Below are 23,449 nucleotides of genomic sequence, written 5' to 3' on the forward strand. Positions count from 1 at the left end.
TGTTTCATGCCTTTAGGTCAACTGGGGTGATCAGATTGGTAATTCATATCGATAGGTTTCTAACACCATTTCCACATTTGTAGCAATCTGAGACTAATCCGACCTGGATCAGGTTTCTGCAAATGTAGAAGTAGTGTTTAACATTAAACCCTATAACAGGAACCCTATCAAAAGGTCAAAATTGAGTGAGACACTTAATAGAAAAATGTGTAATTTAATGCAACAATGATGTGATTAATTGTAATTCAATCTCAAGGAAATAAATCACCAAACCGAAGGACAAGGATGTTTAATACAGGTATATATTACAATGTGCCATGTTATAATACAGTCAGGTCTGTCCTAATTCAAATTAAGACATACTTGTTTAATTTAATTGTAAATTGATTTGAACATTTTAATCCACATTTGGTAGCAATTAAACAGTTTTTAATAATTGAGCTTGTTAGGGTATTATAGGAACCATACTTTCACGGTGTCATGAAAGTTCAATTCAGAAATCGATGAATTAAGCTGCAGTTTAGCTTGGACGGTCACACAAACTGGAGATTTTAACGTACGGTCTGGGGTAAACGGTGTGGGGAGAACAAATAAGGGGACCAAGAAGAACATCGAGTGGTCGAAAATGACAGAGGTGACAAACCGCTCGTATAAAAGACGTCATTCTGATGTCATAAAAGTACAAGCCATTGAAAACAACGGAAGGACTCTTACAGTACAGGATTCTTTTCCTGCATTAGCCAATAAAGTCCTAATCTAAATGTATACACAGACAGATTCCTCAATAATAATTTCATCATTGCAATTGGTATAGTTTTTCTAGGGTCAACGGTGTGGTCTAACTACCATAATCATAAATATTGACACAACATTGTCACAAAATGTATATCAGGTTGTCAGGTTTGCATATGAAGGAAGCTCCACCACCCCTCTTCTAGGAAACACATCCTATTTGGCCAATAATATGATTATTTACTTTATCATCTATGTATTATACAGATTATCTTTTTAACTGTGTCTGTATAAAAGCATTAATAAAAGTAAACATCTTAATAAGTGTAATAATGTTTGACATTTTGTCCGTGAGACCAAACATTTTTCCGCTCCCATTTATCTAATTTGTACAAAGACGATACAATAATCCAGCCATGCAATGCTGGGCTTTTCTGTTTTGTTTGTTTTAAGCGTTCTGCATCTCCTTGCCGATCTTGTAGCTCAGGATCTTGTTCCAGTCGATCTTGGTGCGCGTCACAGGAAGCTGGCGGCGTAAGGCTTTGAAGGTAGTGTCCGACATGGTCTGGTAATTCTCGTTGATGGCGGTCTGACGGGGAAAGAGGAGGGCGGAATTAGGGAGGGCTTTGGGGTGTCACAATAGAGATAGAAATTATTGTACTGAAATGCCTATTAGAATAATATTTAAAAAAATAAAATCCGGATAGAGAATTGCTCTTGACCAACCAAAATGATGCAAATGGACATTAAAATAAACATTCTACCACAGTAACCATGTTATTTTTGATAACCCATTTGATTCTGAGTTCGGACAATTATTTCTAAGATGCATACTTTCAGTTTTTCCAGCACTCACTTCACTCACACATAAGAGGGAGGCTTGCGCTACCGGTGCTAGCACATTTTTATTTATTTTATTTAACCTTTATTTAACCAGGAAGGGCTCATTGAGATTAAAATCCGTTTTTTAAGAGCTACCCTGGCCAAGATAGGCAGCACCAAGTCATTGCAAAAAAATTACAGACAGACATGAAAAACCACGAGTAATCTAGTAAACCATTGAATTCACAAGAGTATAAAACAGCAAATTAAAAACATTGACAGGTCAGGGAATCAGCCTCAAAATCCTTCATCAGTGATTTAAAAACACCAATCGGGACAAGTTCTTCCAGTTTAAAAGTATTTTGTAAGGTGTTCCAAGACGATGGCGCAGAGGACATAAAAGCCCTTTTACCAAATTCAGTTCGGACATTTGGAACAGTTAGCAGGATAAAGTCCAGCGAACAAAGAGAGTACCCACCACATTTCTGAACAATAAAATGCACAAATAAAAAGGTAGTAAACCCAAAATGGCTTTGTAAATAAAAATATACCAGTGACAGAGCCTACGAGTGACTAGAGAAGGACAGCCAACCCTGGTATACAAAGTGCAGTGGTGCGTAAGGGTGTTGCAGTTTAAAATAAATCTCAAAGTGCCATGGTAAAGAGTTTCAATTGATCTCAAACACTGAGCGGAAGCATTGATATATAGAATATCCCCATATTCTAGTAAAGGCATAAATGTAGCTGATACTAGCCTCCTTCTAGCTTCAAAAGAAAAACGAGCCTTATTCTTAAAATAAAATCCCAATTTCAGCTTCAATTTTTTGCAAGTTGTTGAATATGCAATTTAAAAAAGAGGCCGTCATCAATTAAAATTCCAAGATATTTATATGAGGTTACAACCTCAATCTCCTTGCCCTGACGGGTAGTAACAGGTGAAAGGTTCAGAGGTCTATTTCTTGCATTAGAAAACACCATTAGTTTAGTCAGTATTGAGGATAAGCTTCAATTGACACAAGGTATGTTGAACAGTATAAAAAGCAGTTTGCATGTTCTGGGAAGCTTTTGTAAGAGGCACAACAGTAAATAACAGTATCATCAGCATAAAAATTAAGTTGTGCATTTTGGACATTTTTGTCTAAATAATTTATATAAATAGTGAATAAGAGAGGACCAAGTACAGAGCCTTGGGGCACACCATTCAAGACAGACAATTTAACAGACATAAGCCCATCAAATTGAGTACACTGAGGTCTATCAGACAGATAGTTAGCAAACCATGCAACTGCATGCTCCGAAAGACCTACACTCGAAAATCTCTGCCTTAGTATAGCATGAACAACTGTATCAAAAGCCTTAGAGATCAATAAAAAGTGAGACACAGTGCTGTTTTTTGTCAATGGCTTCAGTGATATCATTTAAACCCTTCATGGCTGCTGTAATTGTGCTATGCTTCTTCCTGAAGCCCAATTGGTACATTGATAAAATAGAGTTAGTAAATAAAAACTTTTTTAGTTGTTCACTTACAAGGGTTTCAAGTATTTTCATCAGGGGTGACAGCTTTGAGATTGGCCTATAATTATTTAAGAGTTGGATCTCCCCCTTTTAAAAGTGGTAGGACAAATGCCGATTTCCAGATCTTTGGAATTTCATTACATTCCAGGGTTAGATTGAACAGAGAATTAAGTGGTTCAGCTATGAAATCAGCTGCCAGATTTAAAAAGCAGGGATCCAAAAGATCAGGACCTGCAGGCTTTCTCTGATCTAAGGATTTCAGGGCTTTATGTACCACCTGCACTGAGAATGGCAGGGTTGTACAGAGAGAGGACACTGAATCAAACAGCCTACCAGATGATACAAAGTGCTCATCGAAACATTTCAGTTTTGTCATATATAGCAACAGAGTCCTTCAAAACACATGACGTTAATTCATTAACATTACTGTCACCAGACATAGACTTAATAGCCTTCCAAAACTTTCTAGGGTCATTCAGGTTATCAGTGGTAACATACATAAAATATTCAGACTTGGTCTTCCTGAGAAGAAAATAACACTTGTTTCTTAACTGCCTAAAAATAAGCCAATCAGCATCAGAACATGATTTCCTTGCTTTAGCCCAGGCTAGATTACGGTCGTGAATAATACAAGACAGCTCAGAAGAAAACCATGGATTATCCCACCCTTTAACCCTGAACCTGCGGAATGGGGCATGTTTTTTTTACTATTTGGGAAAAACCATCATGAAAGAATTTCCAGGCAGTTTCACATGCACAGATAACACACACAGCTGGAACTCCGATTAAACTGTTTACATGTCCTAATTATTTCAAAATATTGCTCCGAAAAGCAGGTGTTTTAAATCGGCCTATGCTTACTATGATAATGACCTTATGCCCGATTAAGATAAGCAGAGTGAGGTGTTTACATGACTAATGCGATACTCTGCCTAATGCCATAATCAGTTTGATATCGAATTATTAGTGTGCACGTAAACTCACACAGTGAAAGAGAAGCCTGATTTTCACCACGATAGAACTGATACAAAAAAAGTTATTGTTGAGTGTTTTGTATTGACGTGTCCGGTCTTGTGGAAACATTTAGGTGCGCATTCCTGTAACTGCTATTTGAAGTGGGGACAATAGCACACCAACGTCAGGGCAGACTGGAGGGTTAAACGTGCACCGTTATAAAAACTAGACTCAAAAGTTGGTTGTTTTATTAAATGAAAAATGCCAAAATGTCATTGTATATTCTTGTAGTTAACAATGTCATAAGGATCATTTTCCATTGTTAAAATAGGCCTAAAAGAAAATTCTCAAAATTAACACTCACTTAAAGTAATCTATTCTGATATTCAATTAATCCCTTAACCGTGCCATCTCTAATAAGAACCACAATTGACAGGAACAGTTTCATGTGGCAATGGTTTCCAGATAATGTTTTGACGTTACACAAGAATATGAACACCTGACAGACATGTCATGTGACACTAATGGCAAAATATGACGCTTCATTATTGCATGTACTTCAAGTTACAGCAATTTGTATATGTACAGGTAACGGCCAAATGAATGGAAACACGAGTAAATGAGGGATACAAAGTATATTAAAAACAATTAACATCCCATAATGCTTAGGGTCACATAAAAAAGTGCTGGGCAAGCCATTATTTTGGCTACCAATGGCTATGTCCCCATAGGATGACAATGCCCTCATCTACAGGGGACGAGTGGTCACTGAATGGTTTGATGAGCATGAAAACAAATGTAAACCATATGCCATGGCCGTCTCAGACACCAGATCTCAACCCGATTGAAAACTTAGGGGAGATTCTGGGGTGGTGCTTGAGACAGCGTTTTCTACCACCATTAACAAAACACCACATTTCTCGTGGAAGAATGATGTTGCATCCCTCCAAGAGTTCCAGGCACTTGTAGCTTGTGGTGGTCCAACGGCCTATTAAGACACTTTATGTCAGCTTTTCCTTTATTTTGGCAGTTGTGCCCATATCAAACAATTCCCATTCCTAATCCCACACACACCTGGTAGTCGTTCTCCGCAGCCTCCATGATCTTGATGAACTCCTTTGCAGTTGCAGCTTCGTTCTGGCGGAGGGGAACAGAGTGGAAATCGGGAGGTGAAACAAGAGATGTCCAAGTAATGAGAATAAAAATGACATACCTGACCCAAATACTTTACAGCAGAGGAGTTCATTTCTGTGAATGTTTTCAATGGGGGTTGTTCCACATGTATTCTATTTAATAAAGCACTCACAGATATGGACATGGATTCCTGGACCTCTTTGTGGCTGACCAGCTGAACGTTGCCGTCTTCATAGTAATGAACCTACAACCAGACAGAGTAAAAAACAAAATTTAACCTGTATTTAACTAGGCAAGTCAGTTAAGAACAAATTCTTATTTACAATGACGGCCTACCCCGGCCAAACCCTAACGACGCTGGGCCAATTGTGCGCCGACCTATGGGACTCGCAATCACAGCCAGTAATGACACAGGCTGGAATCGAACCAAGGTCTGTAGTGACACCTCTAGCACTGAGATGCAGTGCCTTAGACCGCTGAGCCTCTAGCACTGTGTGATGATCCTAAATGTAACCTTGCCCAAATGTACACACACATACCGTGCCTTCAGAAAGTATTCATACCTCTCGACTTAGTGCACATTTTGTGGAGTTACAACCCAAAAGGGATCAAATAGATTTTTTTCCCCCTCACCCATCCACACACAATTCCCCATAATGAAAAAGTGAAAACATGTTTTGATTTTTTTGGGCTAATTTATAGAAAATGAAATACATAAATATCGCACTTACATAAATATTCAAACCCCATGTTAGAATCACCCTTGACAGTGATTACAGTCTTTCTGGGTAAGTCTCTAAGAGCTTTGCGCACCTGGACTGTACAATATTTGCACATTCATAAAAACAAATACTCAAGCTCTGTCAAGTTCGTTGTTGATCATTGCTAGACAGACATTTAAGTCTTGCCATAGGTTTCAGGCCAATTTAAGTCAAAACTGTAACTAGGCCAACCAGGAATATTCAATGTCATCTTGGTAAAGCAACTTCAGTGTATATTTGGCCTTGTGTTTTAGGCTATTCACCTGTTGAAAGGTGAATGTGTCTCCCTGTCTCTATTGGAAAGCAGACTGACCTAGGTTTTCCTCTAGGATTTTGCCTGTGCTTAGCTCTATTCCATTTATTTTTATCCTAAAAAAACTTCCTAGTCCTTGTCAATAACAAGCATACCCATAACATGATGCAGCCAATACCGTGCTAGAAAATATGAAGATGGGTACACAGTGATGTGTTGTCTTTACCCCCGACATATTCAGGACAAAAAAGTGAATTGCTTTGACCCATTTTTTTACAGTATTACTTTAGTGTCATGTTGCAAACAGGATGCATGTTTTGGAATATTTCTTATTCTGTTCAGCAGGGACCATCAACTAGATTTAGCCGTGGGACGATTTCTTCTTATGCGGAACATAATTACAAATCACTTGTAGACTACAAATTGACTGCAAGAAGCCCAAACAGATATAAGCTAAAGCAATCATTTCAAATCTTGCTCACATTTGTTTACGATCATGTGTCTCTCTATTATGCGCATGAATACTGATTTCCTGGTGTTTTTAATAGACTTATGTCCAATAAACTGTTTTGTTTTTGTTTGGAAAACTTGGGGGGGGGACAAATAAAACCCTTTGGCCTGCAGGCAGAGCCGCGAGTTGGGGAAACCTGCTGTACAGGCTTCCTTTTCACTCTGTCAATTAGGTTAGTATTGTGCAGCAACTACAATGTTGTTGATCCATCCTCAGTTCTCTCATATCACAGTCATTAAATCTATTTTTATGTCACCATTGGCCTCATGGTGAAACCCCTGAGTGGTTTCCTTCCTTTAAAGGCAACCGAGTTAGGAACGATGACTATCTTTGTAGTGACTAGGTGTATTGATACACCCTCCAAAGTGTAATCAAAGGGATAATCAACATCTGCTTTTCGTATTTTTACCAATAGGTGCCCTTCTTTGTGAGGCATTGGAAAACCTCCCTGGTCTTTGAGGTTCAATCTGTGGTTGAAATTCACTGCTCGACAAGACAGATAATTGTATGTGTAGGGTACAGAGATGAAGTAGTCATTTTTTTTTTAATCATGTTAAACCTCTTAAGTCTACCCCTTCCTTTTTCGAACATTCTGTTAAAAATCGCGCAACTTTTCAGCGTCCTGCTACTCATGCCAGGAATATAGTATATGCATATGATTAGTATGTGTGGATAGAAAACACTCTGAAGTTTCTAAAACTGGTTAAATCAAGGCTGTGACTATAACAGATCGTGTGTTTCATTGAAAAACGCAAGAAAAACTGCTCTCTGAAAGCTAAAAATAATTTCCATAAGTCACTTCCATGAGTTGTTAAAAGAGGGCAAAATTTAATATCGACCTGCATGCAATTCATACAAATTCCACACGATGTCGCCATTGTCGTCATTTTCAATTGAATTAATTGTTGGAAAATCCATCTATCTGGCATCCGTTTCTTCCAGTCTTCACCCGGATGTTGTTAATGTGGACATGGGCAGCCATTGATTTGCAAACGAGGAGCTATTGAATATACATCGCCCTGCAATCATTTTGATAGATTATAAACGTTTACTAATACCTAAAGTTGGATTACAAAAGGATTTCGAAGTGTTTTGTGAAAGTTTATCGTCAACTTTTTTAATTTAAAAAAATTACGCAGCGTTTAAAAACGATGTTTTTTTCTGAATGACACAGTTTCCATACAAAGCTATTTTGGGTATATATGGACCGATTTAAACGAAAAAAAGACCCAATAGTGATGTTTATGGGGCATATAGGAGTGCCAAGAAAGAAGCTCGTCAAAGGTAATGAATGTTTTATATTTTATTTCTGCGTTTTGTGCTGCGTCGGATAAGCAGAGTCTTTGTTTACGTCGCATTCAGGCATTTTCAGGTGGTGCATGCTATCAGATAATACCTTCTCATGCTTTCGCCGAAAAGCATTTTAAAAATCTGACTTGTTGGCTAGGTTCACAACGAGTGTAGCTTTAATTCAATACCCTGCTTGTGAATTTTGATCAAGGTTTGAGTTGTAACGAGTACATTTAGCATTTAGCGTAGCGCATTTGCATTTCCAGGTGTCTACTTGAGACATCTGCGTCTAAAGTATAGTCAAGAAGTTAAACACTATACTGCAATATTGTGACTTGTTATGCAAAGCTTTACCCCTGAACTTATTTAAGCTTGCCAATACAAAGGGGTAGAATATTTGTTTGATTCAAGACATTTCAGCTTGACATTTTTTATTAATTTATCAAAACAAAATTCCACTGTAGTCCATTACCTTCCAGTTCTGGTGGCATGCAGAAAACGGGTGTCTTTCCCATGGCTTTTCTTTAGCAAAATAACAGACTTCTGCTCACTTCTAAAGTGGATACATACTCAACTAAATTTGGAAAGTTTGGAGACAGCGACAAATGTGACAGAGGGGCGACTCCATGACCTGGAAACAGAGCACACTAAGCTAGAAACATTGCACACCATAAGGGTCCTCTCCAGAACGTATTTTGGTGTATGATTGTACGTCTCCACAGTTCTGAAGTCAAACTGCAAATTGTTCGCCTTGTAGCGGAATCGGGGGCTCTGATCTATGCAGAGAAGAGGATCAATATCTACCCAGATCGGAGTACAGAACTGCTCAAACAGAGGGCGACCTACAACGAAGTGAGATCCCAGCCACGCAAGCTAAACCTGAGACGCGGCTTCATCCACCCGGCAAAACTCAACTTTACCTTCCAGAAACACAACACACGTTTTCCACTGCCAAGGAGGCTCAAGACTTCTTTGATAAACACATCAAGTACAACACACGTTTTCCACTGCCAAGGAGGCTCAAGACTTCTTTGATAAACACATCAAGTACAACACACGTTTTCCACTGCCAAGGAGGCTCAAGACTTCTTTGATAAACACATCAAGTACAACACACGTTTTCCACTGCCAAGGAGGCTCAAGACTTCTTTGATAAACACATCAAGTACAACACACGTTTTCCACTGCCAAGGAGGCTCAAGACTTCTTTGATAAACACATCAAGTACACACGTTTTCCACTGCCAAGGAGGCTCAAGACTTTTGATAAACACATCAAGTACAACACACGTTTTCCACTGCCAAGGAGGCTCAAGACTTCTTTGATAAACACATCAAGTACAACACACGTTTTCCACTGCCAAGGAGGCTCAAGACTTTTGATAAACACATCAAGTACAACACACGTTTTCCACTGCCAAGGCGGCTCAAGACTTCTTTGATAAACACATCAAGTACAGCACACGTTTTCCACTGCCAAGGAGGCTCAAGACTTCTTTGATAAACACATCAAGTACAACACACGTTTTCCACTGCCAAGGAGGCTCAAGACTTCTTTGATAAACACATCAAGTACAACACACAAAAAGGACGAGGTGACAGATCTAGTCTAACCACAATTTTGCTGCCTCAATATTCAGGTATGCTATCCACGCAGCCTAGCCTATGGCTGTGACGATGCCCTCAGCATAAGACAATGATGAGGAAACCAAATTGGGTAAAAGGAACAACATTATTATTATTATTATTATTGCTGTACATTGGACTTCAGTTTTATCATATTGCCAATGTTCAAGGACATTTAAACATCGATGAATTAGCTATTAAATGGACAATATATTAAAGGTGCCATACAGACTGGGGTTGCATCCTTGTGGGCTAAACTGTTTAGGATCGATGTCCAGTCCCCTATGGGCTTCCACTAGGGCTGCCACCAATTAGTCGAATGGTAGATTGTTTGGTAGTTAGGCTGTTGGTCGACTGTGATTGTGTGTGGTACTGCTCGAACAACGCACACATACACTACCAGTCAAAAGTTTGGACACACCTACTCATTCAAGGGGATTTTCTTTATTTTTAACCAAAATGCGTTTGAGCCAGTCAGTTGTGTTGTGACAAGGTAGGGGTGGTATACAGAAGGCCCTATTTTGTAAAACACCAAGTCCATATTATAGCAAGAACAGCTGAAATAAGCAAAGAAACAACAGCCCATCATTACTTTGAGACATGAAAGTCAGTCAATGCGGAACATTTCAAGAACTTCGGAAGTTTCTTCAAGTGCAGTCGCAAAACCCATCAAGCGATAGGATGAAACTGGCTCTCATGAGGACCGCCACAGGAAAGGAAGACCCAGAGTTACCTCTGCTGCAGAGGATAAGTTCATTAGGAGTTACCAGCCTCAGAAAGTGCAGCCCAACTAAATGCTTCAGAGTTCAAGTAACAGACACATCTCAATATCAACTGTTCAGAGGAGACTGAGTCAGGCCTTTATAGTCAAATTGCTGCAAAGAAACCACTACTAAAGGACACCAATAATAAGAAGAGACTTGCTTGGGCCAAGACACATGAGCAATGGACATTAGACAGGTGGAAATCTGTCCTTTGGTCTGATGAGTCCAAAGTTTTGACTATTCGCTCCAACCGCCATGTCTATGTGAGCCGCAGAGTAGGTGAACGGATGACCTCTGCATGTGTGGTTCCCACGTAAAGCATGGAGGTGGTGGTGTGATGGTGTTTTGCTGGTGACACTGTTGGTGATTTATTTAGGATTCAAGGCACACTTAACCAGCATGGCTACCACATAATTCTGCAGTGCTATGCCATCCCACCTGGTTTGGGCTTAGTGGGACAATCATTTAACAACATTCAAAACAAAACCTTGACGCTGTGCAAGGGCTATTTGACCAAGGAGAGTGATGAGTGCTGCATCAGATGACATGGCCTCCACAATCACCCGACCTCAACCCAATTAGGTGGTTTGGGATGAATTGGACTGCAGAGTGAAGGAAAAGCAGCCAACAAGTGCTCATCATATGTGGGAACTCCCTCAAGACTGTTGGAAAAGCATTCCTCATGAAGCTGGTTGAGAGAATGCCAAGAGTGTGCAAAGGGTGGCTACTTTCATGAATAGTGGCAGAGACTCAGATGACCCCGGAGTCAACTCCAAAGAGACCACATTCAAGTCCTCCATCCCCCACTCATTCAAATTTAGGAACTGGTTCCTCCAGTCTGACACCTGCTGCTGTCTCTGGCTCTGGCTCCACACCCACACCAGGCCAAAATACATAACTGCAGACCTGAATGTGCCTCAGGACCAAAACAGCACAGCAGGGAGGTGTTGTACTCTGTGCCACAAGAAATCTCCCATCACCTGCACTACTTGTGCTGTTACCCTCTGCTTCACAGCAGAAAGAGACTGCTATGGGACTTGGCATCAGCAGCACAATCTGGTGTAGAGGACTGTGGGTGTACGAAATACTCTAATTGTATTATTATTTATTTTGTGGAGTGCGTGGAGTGTGCACTTTTGTGGAGTGTGCACTTATGTCATTAGATCAGTGTTGGCTGCTAACTTGGCCTTTATATTAAATAGTTCACTTCTGTGTCGGGAGGCGTTGGATCAGCTTTCTCGTCGCATCTCGTTAGTACCTTTTATGTAGGGAAGCTAATGAGCCATCATGTATTCCTGGGAGTGTGTACATTTCTATTTTTTTTTTTATTACCACAGCATTTTTGTATGTTCTCTATAGTTATGTACTTAAAAATGTATCAATTGACTAATTCGGCCACTTGGGTACATTTGGGCAAAGTAGTGAGGGACACCTGGGAGACTCATACTAAATATTATGTAGCTCTCTCATTCTTGAAATGTATCAGTCTAAAACTTTGCACACACACTGTTGCCCTCTTGTGGACAACACTTAAATTATCCTCAGCTTCCTCTCTCAATGTATGGCCTTTCTTTTGCATGTTTGTATTATCTTTTACCATATCTATTGTGTTATATTCTCCTACATTCATTTCACATTTCCACAAACTTCAAAGTGTTTCCTTTCGAATAGTATCAAGAATATGCATATCCTTGCTTCAGGTCCTGAGCTACAGGCAGCTAGATTTGAGTGTCATTTTAGGCGGAAATTGAAATGAAGGGTCCTATCCAGAAAAGGTTGAACGGAAGCAAACGGAATGAAAACAGGGATAAAATGACTAGAATGATAGAAACTGTTGGACTAATGATTACACCCTAGATTAGCTAGATGCAGACAATACTGTGCAAAGCAGTATTGAACGTGTCACTGTCTGTCATCTTGATTACTCACATTTTTCTCTCATCCTGTGCACCTGCATTGTAAACTTTCATTCGTAGGCTAGGTTGTAGCAACCCTCATGATGGTTATAGGGAAAATGTGTGTATCATGTACTAGCCTAAACCTATCGATGTTACATTGAGATGGGTGGATTTAAATAATGACAGTCATCTAATAAGCTGTAATAGAAAAAAGGCCATGCTCATAAAAAATGGTCTTCCCTCATCTTAAAATGGCACCGACCGCCACCGGTGTAGGCCAGTGACACATTTTAAAATTCAGGCTGTAACACAACAACATGTGGAAAAAGTAAAGGGGTGTGAATACTTTGAAGGCTCTGTATAAAATACGCACACACACACCTGGATTTTCATTATTCCGGCCACTTGAGTAGTGGAGGATCCGATGGTGAATTTCCACTCTGACCTCCAACGTCCATTCCTTTACAAAGAGAGAGAAAAGACGCAACATTTTTTACATCCACAAGCTCATACAAAGTGCGTCTGAATTTAGTGTTGTCTCCCTCTACCTCCACGACACAGCCAAGTCTTTCCTCAGCAGAAATCAGATCTTTACACTCAAGGAGCCTTAAGCCCAGTAAAAGCCCACCCACAAAGAGGATTGCCACAGCCCTTATCCAATTAAATTAACCGGATCAGCGCTGGCTCAACAAGGTAATGGGGGGCCACTGATCTCTAAACCAAAAGGCAGCGGTTAGCTAAGTACCAAACAAAGCAAGCTTAGTGTTGAAACAGTGTTTAGAGTGTAAACCAGACAATTGATGGTTCACAGGCTAAACATACTTTGATTCTGCCTGGAGAGATTTAGAAACCATTTACAGCACATTTGGGAAAGAATTCAGAACCCTTAACTTTATCCACATTTTGTTACGTTACAGCCTTACTCTAAAATGTATTAAATTATTCCACTCTCCCTAAATCGCTCTCCCTAAGCGATTACAGCCTTGAGTCTTCTTGGGTATGACGCTACCAGCTTGGCACACCTGTATTTGGTGAGTTTCTCCCATTCTTCTCTGCAGATCCTCTCAAGCTATGTCAGATTGGATGCGGAGCGCCACAGTTATTTTCAGGTCTCTCCAGAGATGTTTGATCGGGTTCAAGTCCAGGCACTGGTTAGGCCACTCAAGAACATTTAGAGACTTGTCCCGAAGCCACTCCTGCATCGTCTTGGCTGTGTGGTTAGAGTCATCATCCTGTTGGAAGGTGAACCTTCGTAGTCGGAGGTCCTGAGCACGCTGCAGCAGGTTTTACTTATGGATCTCTCTGTTATTGCTCCGTTCATCTTACCCTCGATCCTGACTAGTCTCCCAGTCCCTGCCACTAAAAAACATCCCCACAGCATGATGCTGCCACCGCCATGCCTCACCATAGGGATGGTGCCAGGTTGCCTCCAGATGTGACACTTGGCTTTCTGGCCAAAGAGTTCAATCTTGGTTTCATCAGACCAGAGCATCTTGTTTCTCATGGCCTGAGAGTCCTTTTGGCCGGAGAGTCCTTTTGGCTAACTTCAAGCAGGCAATCATGTGCCTTTTACTGAGGAGTGGCTTCCATCTACTATAAATGCCTGATTGGTTTGAGTACTGCAGAGATGGTTGTCCTTCTGAAAGGAACAGAGGAACTCTGGAGCTCTGTCAGAGTGACCATCAGGTTCCTGGTCAACTCTCTGACCAAGGCCCTTCTACACTGATTGCACAGTTTGGCCAGGCGGCCAGCTCTAGGAAGAGTCTTGGTGGTTCCAAACTTCTTCCATTTAAGAATGGAGGTCACTGTGTTCTTGGGGACCTTCAATGCTGCAGACATTTTTTGGTACCCTTCCCCAGATCTGTGCCTCGACACAATCCTGTCTCGGAGCTCTACGGACAATTCCTTCAACCTCATGGCTTGGTTTTTGCTCTGACATGCACTGTCAACCGTGGGACCTGATATAGACAGGTGTGTACCTTTCCAAATCATGTCCAATCAATTGAATTTACCACAGTTGGACACCAATCAAGTTATAGAAACATCTCAAGGATGAACAATGGAAACAGGATGAACCTGAGCTCAATTTCGAGTCTGTTTTTATTTGTAATAAATGTGCAACAATTCTAAACTTGTTTTCACTTTGCCATTATGAGCTATTGTGTTTGGATTGCTGATTATAAAAACTAAAAAAATGCAATCCATTTTAGAATAAGGCTGTAACGTAACAACATGTGGAAAAAGTCAAAAAGGTCTGAATACTTTCCGAAGGCATTGTAAACGATTAGAAACCTAAACTACAAATGTACTTCATCCCCCCCCGCATGTTTGATTCCAAAAATCCATACATACCAAAAGTTTTTTGGTTGAAACTGATGACACTCAATACACACGATGATGGTTTGATGTCCATCAATGGTTTTGCCGTAAATCTAAGGGGAGAAGCGACACATATTTTCAGTGAACTCCGTTATCACATAATATTAGCTACATGATCGAATGACAAATTCAACAGTGCAGGACCAGCCAAGAAAAAGGTGTTCTGCAGCCCAAACGTACCGTGCATACTCCGTTGGGGTAGTGCTCCTTGACGTAGGCCCGGACAGCACCGTCCACAGCAGTCCTCCAGCCCTCCATTGCTCCGTCCAAATCGTGTGGCTGTGGGTCGCTGGCTTCCTTCCTCAGATGGTCAAACTTAAAGGAGATCTTGTTTTTAGGGTCCAGGACCCTGCCGTTGCCCAGGTCTCCATGCTCTGTGATTAAGACCTGGAGAGGAGGAGGGAGGGAAGTAGGGGGAGGGGTCAAATGATTAGAGAAAATGGTTGTGTGGTTAAGAATAGGAATTACACTGAACAAAATATAAATCGCAACATGTAAAGTCCCATGTTTCATGAGTTGAAATGAAAGATCCCCGAAATTTTACATGCGCAGAAAATAAATTCTCATTTTGTGCACAAATTTGTTTACATCCCTATTAGTGAGAATTTCTCCTTTGCCAAGATAATCCATCCACCCGACAGGTGCGGCATATCAAGAAGCTGATTAAAACAGGTGCACCTTTTTAACATTTATTTTACCTTTATTTAACTAGGCAGTTAAGAACAAATCCTTATTTTCAATGACTGCCTTGTTCAGGGGCAGAACGCCAGATTTGTACCTTGTCGGCTCGGGGATTCGATCTTGCAATCGCTCGGTTACTAGTCCAACGCTCTAAGCACTAGGCTAAGCTGCCGCCCTTGTGCTGGGGACACTAACAGGCCACTAAAATGTACACAACAGGGATCAACACGGTTAACCGGGATCATTTCACATTTCCCGAAAAAATAAAATGACAAGACCTGGGAAATTACGACACACACCTTGACTCGGTACTGGTACCCCCTGTATATCGCCTCGTATTGTTGTGTCATTTTCTTGTCTTGATTTTTTATTTTCAATATTTTCTTAACTCTATTCCTTGAACTGTATTGTTGGTTAAGGGCTTGTAAATAAGCATTTCATGGTAATGTCTACACCTGTTTTATTCAGTGCATGTGACAAATAAAATTTGATTTTAAAACCCTAGGTTATATAGATTTTAACTCGTTAAGGACAACGCGGTGGAGTAGGTCGGCAGTGGATTGAGGAGACGAGGAAACAGCTATTGGGCCAAGAAAAAGCACAGAAGAAAGGGAAACTCACCTTAGTTATGATCAACTGAATGATGAAAATATTGGAATAAAGTAAGCTAATGCAATTGAAGGCATGTATCAAATTCTTGCTTATACTGATACCCCCAGTCATATGCAACCGTTATACTAATGTGTGTGGTCACCTGGCAGGTTGGGCTGCCTGGCTCATTGCGAACTGTGTGAAGACCATTTCTTCCTAACAAAAGACCAGAATTAATTTGCCAGAATTTTACATAATTATGACATAACATTGAAGGCTGTGCAATGTAACCGCAATATTTAGACTTAGGGATGCCACCCGTTCGATAAAATATGTAACGGTTCCATATTTCACTGAAAGAATAAATGTTTTGTTTTCGAAATTATACTTTCCGGATTTGACCATATTAATGAACTAAGGCTCGTATTTCTGTGTTTTATTATGTTATAATTAAGTCTATGATTTGATATTTGATAGAGCAGTCTGACTGAGCGGTGGTAGGCAGCAGCAGGCTCGTAAGCATTCATTCAAACAGCACTTTCCTGCGTTTGCCAGCAGCTCTTCGCAATGCTTCAAGCACAGTGCTGTTTATGACTTCAAGCCTATCAACTCCAGAGATTAGGCTGGCAATTCTATAGTGCCTGTAAGAACATCCAATAGTCAAAGGTATATGAAATACAAATGGTATAGAGCAAAATAGTCCTATAATTCCTATAATAACTACATCCTAAAACTTCTTAACTGGGAATATTGAAGACTCATGTTAAAAGGAACCACCATGCTGCTTCGAGTGTGGCTGTTGTCGATGTGTTCCTGGTTCGAGCCCAAGTAGGAGCGAGGAGAGGGACGGAAGCTATACCGTTACACTGGCAATACTAAAGTGCCTATAAGAACATCCAATAGTCAAAGGTATATGGAATACATATGGTATAGAGAGAAATAGTCCTATAAAAACTATATTAACTACAACCTAAAACCTCTTACCTTGGAATATTTAAGTCTCATGTTAAAAGGAACCACCAGCTCTCTCTCATATGTTCTCATGTTCTGAGCAAGGAACTTAAATGTTAGCATTTTTACATGGCACATATTGCACTTTTACTTTCTATTGCAACACAGTTTTTGCATTTATGTAAACCAAATTGAACAAGTTTCATTTATTTGAGACCAAATTGATTTGATTTACGTATTATATTAAGTGAAAATAAAAGTGTTCATTCAGTATTGTTGTAATTGTCATTATATAAATATAGGCCAATTAATCGGTATCGGCTTTTTTTGGTCCTCCAATAATCTGTATCGGTGCGAAAAATCATAAAATCGTTCGACCTCTAGTTAAGATACCTTGATATTTAAACAATTTCCTCTTATCTAACCGTTGTTCTTCAGCTGGATGCGCTGTCATCATTATCTCAATTTTGCCAAATAGAATATATTCAGTCATTCATTGGAGGTTACTTTGGTCATTTGACTGTTGTTTGACTGCCGTTACAAGGTTTGTATGATTCGATAAAGCTAATGGCCTACTAGGGATGCGCACTGTGCTTCCTGAGGGCGCTCTGTGTAGAGATAGCCTAGGCTTACTGGTGAAATGCGCCATATTAATTGGAGGAACATGATAAAGCTCTGAATTTTGAACGGCCTGTTTTGCAATTCACAACAATATAATTGGTGCTAAACGTCACACTCATTACTAAATATCAGTTTCACTTACTGTGAAATCTTTACATAGTGGCACAGCCAAGATGGCAATATGGCTCACCGACAATCTTATTTTGGGAGAACCCGAGTGACCATATCTTGGTTTTAAATGGTCACTTGCAATTTTTGCGGTATTTCCCAGGACTCTCGTGATGAATAAGAATTATTCCCAGTATTGAAACTTGGTAGATTTTCTGGAAAATATTCATCCCTACCACAGACGTCTCAACTTGAGGGAGCGGGCAATTGGCATGCTGACTGCAGGAAAGTCCACCAGAGCTGTTGCCAGAGAATTAACTGTTCATTTCTCTACCATAAGCCGCCTCCAACGTTGTTTTTGAGAATTTGGCAGTACGTGTAACCACGCCAGCACAGAATCTCCACATCCGGCTTCTTCCCGGCTGCAGGATCATCTGAGACCAGCTACCCGGACAGCTGATGAAACTGTTGGTTTGCAGAAACAAAGAATTTCTGCACAAACGGTCAGAAACAGTCTGCATGCTCGTCGTCCGAACCAGGGGTCTTGACCTGAATGCAGTTCGGCATCATAACCGACTTCAGTGGGCAAATGCTCTCCTTCGATGGCCACTGGCATGTTGGAAAGTGTGCTCTTCACGTATGAATCTCGGTTTCAACTGTACCGGTGTCGTGTGGGCGAGCGGTTTGCTGATGTCAACATTGTGAACAGAGTGCCCCATGGTGGCGGTGGGGTTATGGTATGGGCAAGCATAAGCTAAGGACAATGAACACAATTGCATTTCATTGACGGCAATTTGAATTCACAGAGACACCGTGACGAGATCCTGAGGCCCATTGTAGTGCCATTCATCCACCGCCATCCACCTCATGTTTCAGCATGATAATGCACGACAGCCCCATTTTGCAAGGATCTGTAAACAATTTCTGGAAGCTGAAAATGTCCCAGTTTTTCCATGGTCTGCATACTCACCAGACATATCACCCATTGAGCCTGTTTTGGGATGCTCTGGATCGACGTGTACAACGGCGTGTTCCAGTTCCTGACAATATCAGCAACTTTGCACAGCCTTTGAGCAGGACTGGGACAACATTCCACAGGCCACAATCAACAGCCTGAACAACTCTGAAGGAGAAGTGTTACGCATGAGGTAAAATGGTGGTCACACCAGTTACTGACTGGTTTTCTGATCCACAAATCTAGCTTTAAAAAAATAAATTAGTTATATCTGTGACCAACAGACGCAGCAGTATTCCCAGTCATGTGAAATCCATAGATTAGGGCCTAATGAATCGATTTCAAATCGACTGATTTCCTTATATGAACTGTACCTCAGTAAAATCTTTGAAATGGTTGCGTTTATATTTTTGTTCAGTGTATATGAGTTGTGTCACCCATTCCTTATATTCATGACATTCAGTCTAGTGTGCCAACTAGAACATTTATCAGTGAATCACAGCGTTACCTAGGCAACAGCACAATCATGCTGAACTGGAATAGTACCAAAAGAGGAATTCATTGTTTGTATAGCAAACACAGAAACAACACAATTAATTTCAATGAGACAAGGCTAATATTATTCAGTTCATCCACTTAGACATTCGTAAGGCTGGTCTCATTCATTCATCTAGTCCAAATGACCAGAGCTGTTTATCCCTATAGCGATTTCTGTTTCCAATGATTTAGGTCAATAGTCACTAGCATCATAGGGTATTGGTTCTAGAGGGGCTGACTACAGTGTCTTGTTTCTCTGCATTTCCAGAGGACATGGTGAAGACCATTGTATTCTGACAGATGGCTTGACTCCTACGGGACGCTCGTCTCTCAACTGACAGGCGAAAAATTGCAATCTGACTAAAGACAATGGGTGTAGCCTACCTGGTCTTCATATTGCTCTACTTTCACCGGAGTAAACTGGTCCACGTTGTACTGTGCAAAAGCACTACAGAATCAAAACAGAAACAAGCTTAAATCAGTGCCAGCAGTCAAATATTTCCTGGAGAAACAAATGACTATTTCACAGTTGTCAATAGTACATTCACTCCATGTAGTAGATTGTTTATGACGTCAACTGACCACAAGTCTATGAGTCACTTTGACAGTAAAGAGTGTCGACTTACTGCGCTGCGCCTTCCCTGAGAAGATTGTCATTGTTGAGCAGCAATCGTACATCTGTGGGGAAGAACAGAACCACATGTCAGAGCTCAGAAACCTACAGCAAACACACAGAAGGATTGACACAAAAACAAGTGCACACACCTAGCATGGGGCTAAAAATGACAAATCAGAGCGCGAGAGAGACAGACAGCGCAAGAGAGAGAGAGAGAGACAGCGCAAGAGAGAGAGACAGAGACAGCGCAAGAGAGAGAGAGACAGCGCAAGAGAGAGAGAGAGAGACAGCGCAAGAGAGAGAGAGAGATACAGCGCAAGAGAGAGAGAGCGATACAGCGCAAGAGAGAGAGAGAGATACAGCGCAAGAGAGAGAGACAGCGCAAGAGAGAGAGAGAGCGCAAGAGAGAGAGACAGCGCAAGAGAGAGAGAGAGAGACAGCGCAAGAGAGAGAGAGAGAGAGAGACAGCGCAAGAGAGAGAGAGAGAGAGAGACAGCGCAAGAGAGAGAGAGAGAGAGAGACAGCGCAAGAGAGAGAGAGAGAGACAGCGCGAGAGACAGCGCAAGAGACAGCGCAAGAGAGAGAGAGCGCAAGAGAGAGAGAGCGCAAGAGAGACAGCGCAAGAGAGAGAGAGAGAGACAGCACAAGAGAGAGAGAGAGAGACAGCGCAAGAGAGAGAGAGAGACAGCGCAAGAGAGAGAGAGAGACAGCGCAAGAGAGAGAGAGAGAGACAGCGCAAGAGAGAGAGAGAGAGACAGCGCAAGAGAGAGAGAGAGAGACAGCGCAAGAGAGAGAGAGAGAGACAGCGCAAGAGAGAGAGAGACAGCGCAAGAGAGAGAGAGAGAGAGAGCGCAAGAGAGAGAGAGAGAGAGACAGCGCAAGACCATTAGAAACAGAGAGAGAAAGATAGACTTAGAATGATGTTAAAGAAGACATGACAAGCTGACACAAAGAAAAGGGCTGTGAAATCAAAAGAGATGAAAGGAGAAGCGATGGCCCATTGGTAGCGGGGAGTGTGTGTGTTTGGCTGCGATAAGGAGGCGCAGACAGCCCCCCAGCGCTCCTCAGTGACAAAGCTAATCATGATGGGGGCAGGATTATACGCACGCACAGCCCTCAGAATCCATCCAATAAATAGATTATCTTTAAACCCTCTCCCCAACTCACACTTATCCTCTCAATTCCTCCCCTCTTTTCACAACCTCATCTCACTGTCAGCTGCTTAAAAGAGGCTCCCATGTCCTGTGACAGGGGAGCCTCTTTGTAACAGAGAGGCAGTGTGTTAAAGTTCAGACACACCGGTAGGGATTGTCTAACGTTTGCCGCACACAGTACTTAGCACCTCTGAACACTGTGGGCAGTTGGTCTCGTTTGTGTTCACACAGCAAAGACCTTGAAGTCCTAATGTTCGTGTTGCTTATGGTCTAGATTCCAATGTTAGCTAGGTAGTGTTGGTGTAGGTTCCTTGTTCCTTGTCAATCATTTGCTTATTGGTGAAATCAGCAATCAGACAATATCTTTAAGTAAATCAATCAAAAACTTTTATTAATGCAATTGCAGACATAAGTTGACAATGAGAACATAGCATGCATGGTTTAAGTATGCTCTCTCTAATTCTCTCGGAGGACCTGAGCCCTAGGACCATGCCTCAGGACTACCTGGCATGATGACTCCTTGCTGTCCCCAGTCCACCTGGCCGCGCTGCTGCTCCAGTTTCAACTCTTCTGCCTGCAGCTATGGAACTGTTCACCGGACGTTCTACCTGTCCCAGACCTGCTGTTTTCAACTCTCTAGAGACAGCAGGAGCGGTAGAGACACTCAATGATCGGCTATGAAAAGCCAACTGACATTTATTCCTGAGGTGTTGACTTGCTGCACCCTCGACAACTACTGTGATTATTATTATTTGACCATGCCGGTCATTTATGAACATTTGAACATCTTGGCCATGTTCTGTTATAATCTCCACCCGGCACAGCCAGAAGAGGACTGGCCACTCCTCATAGCCTGGTTCCTCTCTAGGTTTCTTCCTAGGTTTTGGCCTTTCTAAGGAGATTTTCCTAGCCACCGTGCTTCTACACCTGCATTGCTTGCTGTTTGGGGTTTTAGGCTGGGTTTCTGTACAGCACTTTGAGATATCAGCTGATGTACAAAGGGCTATATAAATACATTTGATTTGATGTTTCCGAGTAAGTTCTGCAAAATAGGAAAGGGTCCAAGTTGATTTAATATGCTTGCAGTGATGTAAATGCCTACGTCAACACCTTCTACTCATGAGACCAAGCCCATGCATATACAGTTATACAAACTTGCAGGAGAGACAATAGTTCCAGTGTTTTCTAAGGGCTCAGCAGTAATTGTATAGTCTCATCTCTTTCACTCCCCTGCAGGGTTCTGTGTCTATGAATCTCTTTTAGTCTTGAGGTGCTTTCTTACAGACACCCTGTTTTGACTGCAATAACTCACATCTCTCAGACCGTTTCAATATAAGAGGCAGAGACGAGAAAAGAACTGTGGAACAATATTAAACCTTTAGCTAGCTATATATATATATATATATATATATATCTAATCTAGTCCAGGACCCTATAAATGTAGTGGGTCTTATAGCCCTTCCCCTTCTATTAACAATATAAGCATAATCAATTATTATAATACATCAATCATTTGGTGCAGCCCCTATCATGACCCCCATCATTAGCTAGCTGCGCTAAATGTTGCTATTTTGTAGAAGGCCCTTGTTGATACTAGCCAGATGACCAAAGATAGATAACAAAGAAACAATCAAATGTACTCTCCATAAACCCATAGTGCCAGTGCCAATCCACATCCAAATGTTTAGCTAGCCCAATAACATAGCATATTCGCTAGCTAGCCCAACATAGCTAGTTACAGGCACTAACACAGGCAGCTGTTTCATGGAAACTAGCTAATCCACTAATTATAATGTCAATACTAGCTACAGTGTTTAGCTAGCTTGGAGGAAGTATTTAGCGTTGTGTGCATTGCGTCTGTGCACTTAGCTAGCTACCATTGCATATGAAGTGTGACTGGCTAATCTGTGGCTGTACAGAGAAAATGCCCTCTTTCCTTCCTTTCTGTTGTCATTCCTGTTGGTTCCCCCATGTGGGGGTTTGTGCTTTCTGACTGGCTCAAAGTCAAGTTGTTGGCCTCTGACGAGCATTGCCATTCTACAAGTAGAAACGATAGGTTCGTCGCTACCGGGGTCGGCACGTAGCAGGTACCGCTTGCTAGAACAAAAGAACAGGAACGGCCTCCCAATAGGAGTACCTATCAGCATCAGTCTGTCAGCAGTGAGATTCTCTGTGTATTTCATGCTTTAGTGTTACTGTGTGTGTGTCAATAACCAGGTTTCATTCCAACCTTTTTATGTGAGTAAAGTACATGTCCGATAAAAAAAAGAAAAAAAGATGTCATGATAGGCCTGATGGAAACAGAACATATTTCAGTCAACTTTCCAAATGTCGACAAAACAAAATCCGCTAGACAAGGTGAGATCTTGTGTCAGTAAAATGAACTATGCGAGAAATGTCAACGGAACTGCTTTTATGCATAAACATTAACATAACCATCATATCGAATTAAACGTTGAGTCACACGATGACATGTAGTGTGGTTCTCCCACTATGACTTGTTGAGAAAGCATGCAGTTTATTCAACTACAGATGAAATAAGTTATGAACGTCACAGGGTGTTAAAAGTACAAGGTGATGAGCTTGATGCTCTTTAC

At 41.3% G+C, this 23,449-nt stretch overlaps 1 protein-coding gene across 1 annotated transcript in view; it reads right to left on the reverse strand.

The window, feature by feature from the left end:
* Positions 1-272: 272 nt before the first annotated feature.
* The window catches only part of LOC139408260 (F-actin-capping protein subunit alpha-2-like), a 55,918-nt gene continuing 32,741 nt past the window's right edge, over positions 273-23,449 (reverse strand). The window contains exons 3-10 of the mRNA XM_071151946.1: positions 19,709-19,760; positions 19,467-19,530; positions 14,819-15,025; positions 14,612-14,691; positions 12,641-12,719; positions 5,330-5,401; positions 5,098-5,160; positions 273-1,321 (exon numbers count right to left, since the gene is read on the reverse strand). Coding sequence (XP_071008047.1) covers positions 1,181-1,321; positions 5,098-5,160; positions 5,330-5,401; positions 12,641-12,719; positions 14,612-14,691; positions 14,819-15,025; positions 19,467-19,530; positions 19,709-19,760 — 758 coding nt within the window. The 3' untranslated portion in view covers positions 273-1,180. The remainder of the gene's footprint in view (positions 1,322-5,097; positions 5,161-5,329; positions 5,402-12,640; positions 12,720-14,611; positions 14,692-14,818; positions 15,026-19,466; positions 19,531-19,708; positions 19,761-23,449) is intronic.

Source organism: Oncorhynchus clarkii, chromosome 1 (genome assembly GCF_045791955.1).
Source record: "Oncorhynchus clarkii lewisi isolate Uvic-CL-2024 chromosome 1, UVic_Ocla_1.0, whole genome shotgun sequence".
Taxonomy (NCBI): domain Eukaryota; kingdom Metazoa; phylum Chordata; class Actinopteri; order Salmoniformes; family Salmonidae; genus Oncorhynchus; species Oncorhynchus clarkii.